At 52.3% G+C, this 13,406-nt stretch overlaps 6 protein-coding genes across 6 annotated transcripts; 1 reads left to right on the forward strand and 5 right to left on the reverse strand.

Annotated features, from left to right (window-relative positions):
- Positions 1-225: 225 nt before the first annotated feature.
- J4E86_001976 (uncharacterized protein) lies at positions 226-1,596 on the reverse strand (the record flags this gene model as incomplete). Its single annotated transcript, XM_051442539.1, has 1 exon — positions 226-1,596. The coding sequence occupies one exon, from the start codon at positions 1,594-1,596 to the stop codon at positions 226-228; it is 1,371 nt and encodes a 456-aa protein (XP_051306127.1).
- Positions 1,597-2,401: 805 nt separating this feature from the next.
- Positions 2,402-3,175, reverse strand: J4E86_001977 (uncharacterized protein; the record flags this gene model as incomplete). Its single annotated transcript, XM_051442540.1, has 1 exon — positions 2,402-3,175. The coding sequence occupies one exon, from the start codon at positions 3,173-3,175 to the stop codon at positions 2,402-2,404; it is 774 nt and encodes a 257-aa protein (XP_051306128.1).
- Positions 3,176-3,941: 766 nt separating this feature from the next.
- On the reverse strand, positions 3,942-4,196 carry J4E86_001978 (uncharacterized protein; the record flags this gene model as incomplete). Its single annotated transcript, XM_051442541.1, has 2 exons — positions 3,942-4,108; positions 4,133-4,196. The coding sequence occupies 2 exons, from the start codon at positions 4,194-4,196 to the stop codon at positions 3,942-3,944; spliced, it is 231 nt and encodes a 76-aa protein (XP_051306129.1).
- A 2,179-nt stretch (positions 4,197-6,375) lies between these two features.
- Positions 6,376-8,001, reverse strand: J4E86_001979 (uncharacterized protein; the record flags this gene model as incomplete). The annotated part of the gene is made up of 1 exon (XM_051442542.1): positions 6,376-8,001. One exon carries the CDS (start codon positions 7,999-8,001, stop codon positions 6,376-6,378), a length of 1,626 nt encoding a protein of 541 aa, XP_051306130.1.
- A 1,021-nt stretch (positions 8,002-9,022) lies between these two features.
- Positions 9,023-10,269, forward strand: J4E86_001980 (uncharacterized protein; the record flags this gene model as incomplete). The annotated part of the gene is made up of 2 exons (XM_051442543.1): positions 9,023-9,361; positions 9,412-10,269. The coding sequence occupies 2 exons, from the start codon at positions 9,023-9,025 to the stop codon at positions 10,267-10,269; spliced, it is 1,197 nt and encodes a 398-aa protein (XP_051306131.1).
- A 222-nt stretch (positions 10,270-10,491) lies between these two features.
- J4E86_001981 (uncharacterized protein) lies at positions 10,492-13,261 on the reverse strand (the record flags this gene model as incomplete). The annotated part of the gene is made up of 3 exons (XM_051442544.1): positions 10,492-11,952; positions 12,001-12,311; positions 12,361-13,261. 3 exons carry the CDS (start codon positions 13,259-13,261, stop codon positions 10,492-10,494), a joined length of 2,673 nt encoding a protein of 890 aa, XP_051306132.1.
- Positions 13,262-13,406: the final 145 nt, after the last annotated feature.

The raw sequence follows: 13,406 nt of genomic DNA on the forward strand, positions 1-13,406 counted from the left end.
TGCGGTTGCGCTCGCTAGTGGTCACATTCACTGCCTGTTCGCGATATACTTCTGTCACGCGCTTCAGAGAAGTTTCAGTTTCATTGTTACTTTACAATATTATGCTAAGCATCAAACTAGTAGCCTCATCGTTACTCATTGCTGTCGTTCATATTACGGTCAGAACCATACTCCATCGCATCGATGCAAAGTCTAAACAAACATCTCCGAGCTTTTTGACAATCTCTACATCACATTGCATCCAATCCCCATTCCACAAGTCCTGCCCTCCTTCTTTTTCTTCTGCATACCCTCTGCTTCCAAATCCTCGCTCCTTCGAACACCTTGTGCTCCCTCCTCACTGACCACCCTGCGTCTTTCACTCAGATCTGCCATGCTCACTGCTTTAGCAAACGGTCCATCATCCGTCTCCACAATCGCCTTCTTCCTTTCAAGCTCGTCTCTGCCCGGCGTGCTAAAGACAGAGCGTTTGCTAGTGACCGTTCCGCCGGAGACACATGATCCCTCAGATGGCGAGACGTGTCGCGCTACGTTGCCAGCCGCATCTAACATAGGCTTCCGAGGCGGTGATTCCATGGGCTGCTGTGGAGGGGCGAGATGCATGCGCGCACGAATATCTTCCTCTCGCAGGGGCTGTTGCATAATCAAGGCGTCGTGTCCTGGGTAATCTGACGTTGTCGCGTAGCCTGTCTGAGAACCAGGCACCGCCCTCTCCGGTTGCGCAGCCCTTGCGAGTGCCCGTTCGCGCATCTTCCGACGCTCAGTCTGGGTGTAGAACGCCATGAGCTTGTCTCCTGGCCCAACATACATCTGGGGATGGTCCGTGGTGAAAAGCCCAGAGCCACAGGATGGTTGCTCGTCGAAGGACTCAAAGAATTCGAGCTTTGGTGTCGGTGCTGTGGGCGTAGTAGTAGGGGTGGCACGAGGAAGGCTTGATCTGGATTTGGGCCTGGAAGAACGCGTGGACTTTGGGAAGGGCGTCGGAGTTCCGAGCGGGAGATAGGCGGAGCGTTTCTGGGAGTTTGTCTTCGGGGTGGGTGTGTCTGGACAGTCGGTGTATGCGTCGCTGTCGATGTAATCACCAGCTTGGATCTCTGCATCTCGCGGGTTGGTGGCTGGCGTGTCGTCTTGGTCACGCGATATCGACTCGCGGTGCGAAGACAACTCCGTCGGTGTGCTGTACGGACGTTTCTTCGGACTTGTTGATCTGGAACCGCGCTTTACCGGTGACCGCCTTGTCATCATTCCGCCGCCTCTCTTGATGGTGACATTGGCAGTGATGTTTGCGGGAGAGCTTCCGAAGTTACCGTTCCCTGTTGTTGTGGTGTAGTCGGCGAAGTCCGTCTCTTCATGACCAGAACCATGCACGTATGCTCGCGGAAAGCCATCGCTCTTTGGTCGCACCTTTGCGCTCACTGATGTGTCTTGGGTATCAACATTCGGTGATCCAGTAGTCGCAGAATCTTGTCGCGAAGCCTCATCCAAACTCGGTGGCGGCGACGGCGAGATAGCGCGAATCGTGGAGCGCGCCGTTGATGGACGTGTAGGGCTCGGCGGGCCAGGCGTAGTCGCGCGCGGGCGAAAGTGTGTTGACATTTTCGCAATTGACAGTCGTGATGTTGACTGCGAGGATGCGGGCGTTGCTAGGAGGATGTGGGTGGGACCGAACTGAACGAACAATGCAGGGCAAAGCCGATCAACGACTTTCGGGCTAGAGCGCACGTGGGATGAACACACAAACGTAAAACTCGTTCAAGGCGTGCGAGTGAAGTGAGAGGGGATGCGTGACGCGCTGTGGAGTGTTTGCGAAGTGCCGTTGGTAGCCTACAGGTGCCCTGCCCTCACTTCCTGTCGTCGGGCTACTGTACTGGTCGCCTTTACTGCCACTTTGCTGATACTTATTGGTCGGTCCACTACGAGATGAGCACAGTTTCCACAAACCGAGACTGCTTGGAGGTTTTCGCGATGGCTTTTTGTTGCCGTTACACAGGTACGTCATTGTGTAAACCTTACGGCATATGTGCCGAACCGATGCTGCCTGACGCGCAGTTCACTTCGGCCCTTCGGAAGATTTCCACCGCATGGCCAAACATGGTTATTTGGCTCTATTTCAAGCATCTGAGCTGGTATATATCCCTCCGTTCGGCTTCTCCTACTTTAGTGCTGGAGGTTAGCGGAGCCCTGGAGTGCTAGAGAGTCGCAATATATGCAGAATTAGTACGGCTATGCGTTAACACCTTATTTATAGGTACATCTAAGCTACTACTACCATTCCCCGCTCGATTCTCCAGTCTACGTCAAAACCATTCCCTTATGGCCCTCAAGGCTACATCATCTAATAACTGTCCTCTTCACAACCAAAACACCCCAACCGCCTCTACCCAATGTACTCTGTCTCTCCTCACTTCTTGGCATTCACGGTCGTGAGATGTTCCGCCTCTAACTCCTCCTCGTCCGAATCCTCAGCATCATCAGAGCTATCATGCGCCTCGCTATCCGAGTCGTCATCGCTGTCATCCTCCTTCTCATCGTCGCTAGAGTCATCAGAAGTATCTTCCTCATCGGTACCGTCATCTGCGTCAACGTCTGTGGAGCTGTTGAGGCCGATCTGCCTAGAGGTGTTGCCTTCGTCTTCCTCGTCACTGCTTTCGTCATAGTACTCCTCAACGGAAGCCAAGACATGCGCATGATGAGTCTGAACGAGCGGTGCCTCCACAGGGCTAACCGTCATGTGACTCTCTCCTTGACTGGAAGGTGTTGGTGCTCCGTACACTCTTGGCTGTTCGTGTGCTTCGATCCCCCTAGTGCTGCCAACCTGGGCAGGTACCGGGTACACAACGGTCTCTCTCCATACCCCAGTGTCTTGGACTTGCTTTCCGTAGCCTTTACTGCCATCTTCTGCGACCAAGCGCGCCTGGCGATCTTGGCAGTGCTTCGACGCTTCTTGGCCCTCGAGCTTCTCGAGCGTCAGTGCAGCTTTATCGGTCCATTTGCTGACGGTACGGAGTGCAGCAATGCCAATCTTGATGTTTCTCTTGTCTTTGATGTTGATTATGCTAACTGGCTTTGTTGCTGTTGAAGCTTCAGGAGTCTTGGACGTGGAATTCTTGCTTGAGTGTTGTAGAACGGCGGTAAGTCTAGGGCGGAGCTGGAGTTTCTGTGATGGGAGATGCATCTTGATCGAGTATGTGCTACGAGAATTTGGATGAATATGTTAGGCTGTAAGTTGCAAGCGCCAGGCTTAGAAAGTAGAATGGTAATGATTGTTGTTAGTGTTGTCGAGGCTGTCTCTTATGCTGAGTCCTGACGATGTGCGAGAACTGCTAGCTATATATACCTTGCTGCGTGACAGGTCTGGAGCGCCCATTGAGTATTTATATCGTTGTCATTGAAGCTGCCATACTGTGATACTTGATTGCCTTCAATATCTGACTTGGAATGTAAGAGCCGCACATTCACTGTTTGGCAACCACCTGTCGCTTCTTGAACAATTGACGGCACACAATATCACCCATTTCTTCGAGCTTGGTTGCCAAACGCGCGGCATACTACTTATGGTAGCAGTTCAAAATAGCCAACTTGGCTTATGACTTCCTCTCGCTAGCATACGAACGACTTTTAGTGCTTTCTCTCGACTCGGGTTTGACGCGAGCTGAATATTGTGAGTGATTGAACAGTCTGGCTTTTACATTACAACGATCCAGACAGTTCAATTCAAATATATATATCATTTGTACTATAACATCAACCCATAGACGAGCGACAGTTGCGCAAGCCTGCACAACCGGCCTAAACCCTTGCAAAATACGCCTGCGAAAAGTCAACCACTTGCACCAGGCAAGTAAACCAAACCAGCACTGAATCTATCGAGAACCGAAACAAAATTCTGGTCGCACTCGCCATGACTGGCTCAACAACCAACACGTCGCATCTTCAAAACCTCACTTCTTGGTAGTATAACCCTGCAGATGAGCAGGTTTCCCTGTAGCCTTCTCCATCTTGTTCTTCTCCGCTGCTAGCCTTTGCTTCTCTTGATTTCGTAGCCTTTCCTCGTCTCTCGTCTTTTTTTCCTCCTTCGTAAGCTTCTTGTAGTCCGGGTTCATCAGTCCTGTTTCAACTTGCCGTCGAGTACCGGCTGGCAAAACTTTGTTTCTGTTCTGCCCGATCCATTCGTGACTCATCAGCCTATAAGGCATTTTTAATGATAAATTTCGTATTGGGTATGTATAATGCGCTAGTGATACGTGAAGACTGAAGTGTATGGCCACGGAAGATCGGGGTAGAATAGTGTTGTTTGACTTCAAGTTGATGAATTGGACTTGTTGAGGAAACCTGAAACTGCGTTCTTGGGAATCGTGTGCAATGTGGTATTGTTGGTGGATGATAATGCGCGTTGTCTGAATATAAAGTACTAGATTCGAGGTATATATAGTCGGCAGATTTGCAGCTTTGGTGATGTGTTGAATTGATCGCCGTGATTCTGTGCGTCTGCGATTGACGTTTGTCATTCCAGGGATGGCCCAGCTGGTTCGACAGCATGAACTGCAGTCTTCTGCCCACGACCACTTCAAGACCGGAATCCGCGCACCTTTGCTGGGCGCTATTGCCACCGAGCGCGATCGTGAATCGAGGACCTATCACATTAACACACAGCAGCACCATCCCCGATCACCTCTCCCGGCTTCCCCATTAAACTCCATATCCGGGTACACACCGAGTATCTGCTCCCTGTACTCTTCTACCTCCCTTGAAGGATCTTTACCCAGGCTGTCCGTCGACATTGACTTCTGGTACACTGAAGAGCTGTCTGCCGTCAAACGGCTACCTCTAAGTTTTGCGCGCTCTCTAGCGTCACCGCGCTGTCGACGTTGTATCTCGAGATCTTCGTATGAACCCCATGGAGGAGGTCTGGGACCATTTTGGATGTCGGTCGACGAATGAAAAGACGGCGCGGCGTTTGTGAAGTTGCCGATTGAGTGTGGGTAATTGCCGCGGGGTGGCGAGATCAATGGCGGTGAAGCTAAACTGAAAGATGGTAGCTGTCCGAACTGGTATTTTAGATTTGCATCTTTGGGTTGAGTTCGCCGCAGTGCTCGCATGTCATCGTCAATGTCATCCCAGTGACCGCGAGGTTCGTATGAGTCAGTAGCCGCGGACTCTTGTGTATTGCTGCCAAAGACACGGTGCTCTCGCGCCCTAATGCTCGACTCACCAAAGACGGCGTCATATGAGGGTCCATCTGCCACGTGTGATAAAGACGCGCTATGCGCTGCAGTTATTTGACTCGAATGATCTGGGCTAATGTCTATCGGTAAATCAGGCAACGGCCGACGTGGAATGAGGTAGCGGCTCCTCTTGGACAGCGGTCCCGCCGGAGTATCGGGGGTATTGGGCTCGTTTACTTTTTGGAAGTATTCTGGATGAGCCGGCTCGTCCGAACTTCGGTAAGCGTCTGCGCTCCGCAAGTCGATTTCTTGTTGTTCGCCTATCACTGAAGCCGCCCCAAGTGGAAGTGGTGGCAGCGGACGCTGATACGTACCCAAAGGGTCACCGCATTGCTTAATTGGCTTGTGCGAGCCGGTCCGATCAGATTCATTGTTGGAAGATGTCGATTGTTGCATCCGTGGATGTGATGATGGCAGGTCGCACACCGTCACCTCAGATGGATCTAACGAGTGGCTTCCGCGTGGAGTGACAGCCCGTGTAATGTGATTTGGTGTATTTGCCGATCTTGTACACTCTTGCAACGGCTTTCGATTGGGAGGGAATGTTTGTCTTTTGCTATACTGTCCCGTGCTGCGTAATATTGCTGATTCGACATACTGTGCAGGACTGCCTGCCGCAGTCTGGGTGACATTGTTGTTTTGATCGCAGTCTTTAGTCTCAACAGACTCTGTTTCGATGAAAACCTGCAATACAGGTGTCGTCGATGTTCGAAGAGGTTTTGGAATAAGGCTGTCCGGGCTCGACGGTCGTGAAGAGGCTTCGGTGACGCAATAAGCTTGATAAGGCCGCCTGGGGAGTGTGTCATGTAGTAAAAGCAGCGCCTCGCCAGGCCCTTCTTCAGGTGTTCCAAAGGGTATCAAATGGGTGCGATCCATGGGTTTGGCGATTTCTAGAAATTGAGAGATTGCGCGAGATTAAGTTTAGGGGGGTGGAAGAGGGGAGGTGGTAAATTCATTGAGAAAGTGATACTGTACGCCCAACATACATTGCTTGAGTGTTTGTCTCTGTCGTTTTCCTAGACGTTCCACCGACGAAGGTCGCGAATCCGGCTGTTGACCGTAACGTCATCACCCCGAGCACGTACCTCGTGACTGAGGCAGCAACAGCAAACGGTCGTGACCGAGAGCCATATCGTCCGTGCACAAACCCTTAGATTCCGAGAGCAGAGTAACAGTCATGCGCACCTTTTCTCAGGCCTTGCTCGAAAAGCCAAGTGAAGCCACCTCTGTATCCACTCTCTCTGATTCGCTTGAGGACCCACAATTCGAACATGCCAATCTTGTCGCCTTTTGTTTCTCCGCACCCAAAGAAGGCGAGAGCGTCTTGATATCCGACTTGCCAACCCTGTTCGTACTTTTCGTGCTCATAGTGACCGTTGGGATCCACTCCACTCCAGTAAGACACGTGCTGTTGGACAGCCTCATGCATCCGCCCGTCTTTTTCGTGTCTGGCTTTCTCGACCACCCCACGCCTATCATCAGCGGACATTGTTGTGTACTGAGGTGGCACAATGCTCCCGTCTTCCGTTTTAGCTTTGAAGCCCCACTCACCACCAGGCATCCAATCCATTTTCCAGGTCCAGAAGAAACTGCCGCCAGCTCGTTGCTGGTACCGCCTACTCTGCGCTTGACCAAACTGTTGCACTAGCTCTTCCTTGGGGACTCCGCCGCCCTTGGCCCAAGAGTCTTCGGTCATGACGCAGGAGTACTCGCCAACAATGACTTGTACTGCACCACGGTCATGAACGGAGCCTTCTTTACCGTCAAGCTGTCCAAGCTTGGTACCGGCCTCTTCGGTGATTTGCTGTGGTGTCTTTGCTTTATCTTCGTCTGTGAAAGCCCAGTAGTAGTGCGTATCGATCACTACTGGGCACTGCGGGTGCGAGTAGATGGAGTTCTTCTGCAAAGTCCAGTCGACTGCTTTCTCTAGGTGCCAACCGTCGGAGATGATGATAGGAATGCCGGGATCGATAGCAGAGACAGCAGCTATGCATTCATCGTACCACTCATACATGCGTTCTGATTCCCACTCAGCCTCATTGACGAGCTGGAGACCGGCAATTTCAGCTCCAGCTTTTGTGTCCTCAGCAATGAATTGGCAGCAGTGAACGCCCAGCGCGCGGTTGGTATGGCTGGTCCAGAGTTCAGCACGCCCACTGTTGGTACCGGAGTGTTCCTGCGCGTTTCCACCTCCTGGCAATGCATGTAGATCGATGAGAACACCAATAGAGCGTGCACGCAGGCGTTGGATCAGGGTGCGGATACTATTCCATGCTCCAGTGTATATTCCTGCGTACGGCTCGAAAGGTGTGCCCTGGGTGAAAACAGCTCCGGGGAGGTCGTAGTAACCGATGGGCAGGCGGACGGTAGTGCATTTGGCTACATTAGCAAGCCATCCGATGGCGTTATCGGTTACGATGTTGGCCCAATGCTCTTCGAACTTTTGTTTCGTTTCAGCCATGCCAATCTTGTCGACCCAGGCCTGTACTGCTGCAAGCTCGCTTGATCCCTCAGAACCGTCAGGAAATCGAGAGCCTTGAAGCCATCGTTCAATGACGTAGACCGAGCCGAGGTTAGTGCCATGATGATAGCGGTAGCGAAGTATATCTAGAGTTGTCGGATCGCTGATTCCATGTTGCTGCCCTTGCTGATGAGCTGGAGGAAAGTGGTGTTGATGTTGTGCCTCAGCGGCTCCGTCAAATTTTGAGTTGCAAGGCTCGTCGCGTTGAGTGAAGCCTTTGAGTTCGGCTTTGGCTTTTTGAAGGAAGCCCTTCATCGTGGATATGCTGATCGGGTTAGTACTAGTGAGCGGATGCCTCAGTTGGGTAACGAACAGATTGTTGATAGATGCTCAGATCGAGTTTCAAGGTGTAGGTGAGTCTCTGGACTTGAATAAGTTCTGTTGTAGGGGTTTTGAGGTTTGAAAGTCGAGCGTATAAAGGGTTGGCTGTGCTGGTGAGTAGGTGTGGCTGAGCCATCATGGTGGAGCAATGGAGCCGCGTAGCCGTGCATTTGCTTCTTCTTTGATGACGTAAGACAAGGAATGGAGACCCGTAGGCAAGTGCGGCCGGCATGCACGTAGGTTCGTGCACAGAAACTGTGGCTGCATCTTATCGTGCTATCTTATCTGTGCAAGTGCCTCGGAACTTTGACGAACGCGTGGGTTCTCTAGCTTGAGACGCGCCGTACTAGAGTCGTGGTGGTCTACTCACTGCAAAGCGACGGGACCATTGCTAGGAAGATGTGGATCAATCATCATCCACGTGTCCTAGTCGTAGCTTACTCGTGAAGGTGACTCTGCCTGCAGCAACAGCAACGGGGAAAGTGCAGAGAGAATGTTCTCAGCGCCACGCGTTCTTCGAGGGCCCCAACAGGTGTCGTTCGACGCGTAATTCAATGCAAATGAGTAACAATAGTAGATAGAGGACTGAGGAATAGAAATGGAACACCTCCCAGTCATGCCAACTTTGTGCTGTGCTAGTTCAGGCGCCATCCCGCCTTCTCGCCAAGCTGGACCCTGACATGCCACCCAATCGCGTCGCCTAGCGCCTCTGATGCGACTTCCCCAACCGCGACGCGACTGCTTCCACACCATCATCCTCACTCCAATTCTGTTTTGATTTGTCTTTCCCAACCTCGAACACAACACAGAAAGACTCATTACTATTTTGTGGTTACACTTTCGTCCCACGTCACAACAGCGCATTCACGCGCGTCCATCGTCCCGTCTCAACGCGTCGCAATATCCCTCAAGTCGCAAAGACAACATGAGCGCCACAACACCACAGAGGCCAAACATGGCCACTCAGCATACCCCCTCCAAGACACCCTCGCGACGCGTGCTCGGGGATCTCACCCCAAAGGCCATAAATACGCCCTCCACCCCTCATGGACCGTCTGAGGTCGCTCGAGCCCAAAGCCCGCTGAAGCAGGTTACTACGCACACACCGACCAACCCTGTCGGCAAGGAAAACCTCATGACTCCCCAGACCAACTCAAACAGCAAGAAGAGGGGCATAGAAGAAGTCGACGGCGCTGAGGCCGTTGAGAGTGTGAAGATGCTTGCTCACGCCCGCAACGAGAGTCTTCCTACCGCCGGCGTGCGCCTAACCACCGACGCGGTGCAGAAGCATACTGTAGGCTACACGCGATACTGACGCGTCTTGACACCACTGACATATCGAAGGAGAACAACCCTATTGGCCTCGCAGATCCTGGATCCCCCACCGAGCGCGCTACACCAACACCCTCACCCGAACCAGAGCCGAGGCAAGCCTCCCAGAAGAGCAATCAATCCTTCTCCGACCTTCTCAACTACGAGCTGTGTGCCAGCCAGAAGAGCGAACATGGAGAACGTGTAGCTATGCCAGCGGCTGCCCCCGCACCAGCACCTGTGGAAGAAAAGAAGAAATCGCGTGCCGAACAGTTGCGCACGCGTCTCAAGTTTGGACTGTATAAGCTCAAGACAAATCAAGTCACCAAACGCGATGCGGATATCATTGGACCCTACGAAGCTCGCGCCTCTTACTCGTCGGACGCGATCAACGCGTCGAGATCAACAGCCATGACAACCTCACGCGAGTCTCTGGGCGATCCCCGCGTACCCAACATCACCATATCTGCTCCGCAACGCGATCAAGGGCCTGTATTCGTGAGGGCCAACCTAGATCCCTTCCACCCGATCTCCAAACTCGGTCCCGCACCCGTTCAATTCGCCATACCCCAAGGCAACATGCCCGTATCATCGCGCATGGTGCCCGGCTATGCATTCACGTCTTCACCACCCGGGCCTCAACTGCCCCACTCAGTAGCCCCCGATCAACTCTCGTCGCCTGTGCGACCCAGGAATTACTACCCTGCGCACTCTGACTCAAGAACACGAATGGGTGAGCACGATGCAGAGCGCATCAACGTGCAGGAAGAGAACGCGCACTACAGGCTTCAAAGGATGAAGCAACAACACTACAGTCTGGCTAGCAGCGTCGGCGGTGTTAAGAGCGACGCCGCAGAAGGCCTGCTACAACTCATGCAAGATACACGGTAGATACCCCATGTAGAAGCATAGACACATTATTACTCGTTGCATCCGTGGTATCTTAAGATCACCATACTATGGCCTAATCAATTCTTACGAACTGATGATTTGCTCGAAGAGAATATCTCACCGTGATGTTCTTGACGTGACGCTCCATGAGATGAGTGCTAACAAGTTAGGAACATGGCCAGATTCTTGGTTAGAGTTGCTTTGAAGAGTTGGATTTGGTGACTACAAAGTGCGAACGTTGTCTTCGCTTTCGTTGACCGAGTCGTCAGATCGTGACTCCATGTTTCCATCAACCGGCTGCTCTTCCACCACATCCTCAACAGCTGCTGCGTTCTCTTTCGCCTCAACATCGTTCTTCACATCAGGATATTCCCCAACGCGCTCGACAAGATCGTTCGGCGGCTCAATGCTCTGCTCATCCACAGCCTGAGCTCGATCGCCCGATAATCCCATTCTTTTCGCTTTCCGTCCACTGTTCATATCGCGTGGGCGGACTACGCGAGACGGAGGAAGTGTCTGCTTACTCGCATCAGTGATCAAGTCTGCCATCTTGAAACACCTCTCCACGAAGGCTTTCATCGCACTTTCGTCGCGCAACTCTGTATCGCCATGGCCACTGTAATGCGCAGTGAGCGCGGCGCCCTTGGCACCGAGCTTGCCAGACTGTACAGTATTGTACGAAACAGCTACACCGAATAGGTTTCCAATCACCGGTTGCCGGAACTGGATACCAGAGAAGTGATAAGTGACGGTACGCATGCCCTTTTCTTCACTCGGGAATCCGGGTATAGTCCACTTGGGGATCTGTAGGCGGAGAGGTGGCGCAGTGAGGCGGCCACCGCTCTCAATGTTGTCTGTTACGGCATCAACCCACGCCTGTACATTCTCGTCGTTGTAGTCCCTGTTGTTGAAGCTGAGGTTTGCTCGGCGTTGAAATCGTACATCTACGGCCTTGTCTGGGAGCAGAACATCGTGGATACGATGATCGAAGCTCAGTGCGAGTTTGCGGAAAGTGGCTCTGGCACCACTGCGACCAGTACGCATTTGGATCCTGAGTTTGGGCAATATTTGTCCTGGCTCGTGCTCCAGGTCAGGTCTAAATTCGTAGTGCAAAGATGGTGCTTGCAAGCGCGAAACGACAGAATAGTTGGGCGACGTGAAGACACTATTCAGTCCTGGGAATGTTGACAGAAAAGGTGCCTTGGATGGATCAGAAAGAGCAGCTTCCACTACTCGGCTGGGGTCCACATCTTCGAGAGGGAATAGAGCCTGGCCAAATTCGGCGGAGACCTCGTATGTTGGGTTCGGTATCCAATTGCTCAACTCGTGTTTAGGCAATGGCACAGCAGAAGCGGGTCGCAGAATGGTCCCTAGAGTCCGGTTCACGAGACCGTGGAGTGTTGTTTTGGGGGCTTTTGCGGGTTTCGCAGCCTGAGCTTCGACAGTGTCAGGCTCAGTGAGCCGCATGATAGGCATTGACAGACGTCCCAGCTCTCGTTTGCGATACTTGTATTCGAAAGAATCGTGTTCGGTAAGAACCGGCGACAAGAACGCTGCACTCTCGGCACTTCCTAGTTTCTGAGTGTCGAAGGTACGCTCAGCTGCATCCTTGAAAGGCAAAAACCTGACCAGTGTCCTTTTTGCCTCTTCTATGGAGCTCACGTCGAAGCCTCTGATTACCAACTAAAAGAATTAGCTCGGTTATGAACGATTTACAGAGATCGTGCATACCATAGACTTGCCGACTGCCTCAATACTCGTGCGAGTCAGAGCCGAGACGACATCAAAGTCTTTCTGTGTATAAAACAAAGTTACCAGATTGGACTTTGAATCCAACGCAACAGGACCATTTGCTAGCTGGCGTAAATAGTTGTTCAGGTTCATCCGTTTCAATTCAGTGTGTTGGAAAGCTTCCTCGATATCATTGGCAGCGTACTCTGCTGTCGTCTTATCGGATGTGATGCGGAGGGCGTTATCCGGTTTGTACATGTCGAGCCTCACTCGTCGGGTCCGTCGAATCTTGTCAAAAAGGGTGTCTTTGTCTGCAGGCATGTTAGCGAGATCCACGATTAAGGATGCTATAGTACGTACCACCAGCCTTAAGCAGCATCACCTGCCACGGTTGCAGAGAAAGCTCTAGCTCTCCGGGGGATTCGATTTCTTCCAAGAGTACGAGATTCCAAACATCCCTCATTATGCGATCAACAAGCAGCTGCTTGCTGACGTTCTTGCGGTAGCCCATGATCTTGACAATACGATCAACGCCAGGCAGGCGTTGAGTTATCGGCGTAGTACCTGGCTGCCATTCTGATCGCTCCACAGGTTGCTTCTGGTTTCCTAGTTGGTCCTTCCGTTTGATGCTGTCGATCACTCCCTGATTGACCTTCTCTTGCCGTATATTCTTTGCGACCGAGTAGAAGATTATCAATTGCTGTTGCGTGAAGCCTTTCATGAGCTTCTTTCTCAGCTTGACAAACGTAGTCTGCTTGACGTGATGCGGCTCATTGGGGTCGCCATCGTTGTTCGGTCGCAAGGTCTCGATCTGCTTGTATATTTCTTCCGGCGCGAGCGCTTTCCCTTCTTCTTCGAGTGAGGCAAGAATGTCTGGGACCTCGAGAGGTTCGGAGATTTCGATTACTTCGGCATCTTCGGAGGCTTCGGTGGTTGTGGTGGCTTCTCTTTGTGCTGGTTCCCCGACTTCCCTCAGGACCAAGATATCGGCATCGTCGCCCAATCGCTTGACGCCCAGATCTTGCGAAGTTTCCCGTAGGATCTTTTCTCCTTTCCTCTTCCTCAAGCGATTGATCGGCGTCACTTGTTTTGTGATCTTCAGAGGCGGTGGTTGCTCGTCTTCAGTATCACCGCGGCGGCGTGCAGACGCAGAAAACCTGGCTCGGGATGGTGGGCGAGGAAAAGCGGGCAGTCGCCGTCGGGCAATTTGCGCTTCACATCGGAGGCATACAAATGCACTCGAGGTCCGGGGCGCAAGCATGAAGGAGGACGAAGCGGGGAAAAAGTGCAATGAGGATGGCAGTGACGGGCTCGGAAAGTGCGATGCGTGCTCCAACTTTCGTGACCGCCCTAATTCTGCCATCGCGCTTTCACGTGTGAGGCGCGTCATAGTGCGACGCCCGCGA

This window comes from Alternaria arbusti (genome assembly GCF_024043155.1).
Source record: "Alternaria arbusti strain BMP 1465 chromosome Unknown scaffold_2, whole genome shotgun sequence".
In the NCBI taxonomy this organism is placed as follows: Eukaryota; Fungi; Ascomycota; class Dothideomycetes; order Pleosporales; family Pleosporaceae; genus Alternaria; species Alternaria arbusti.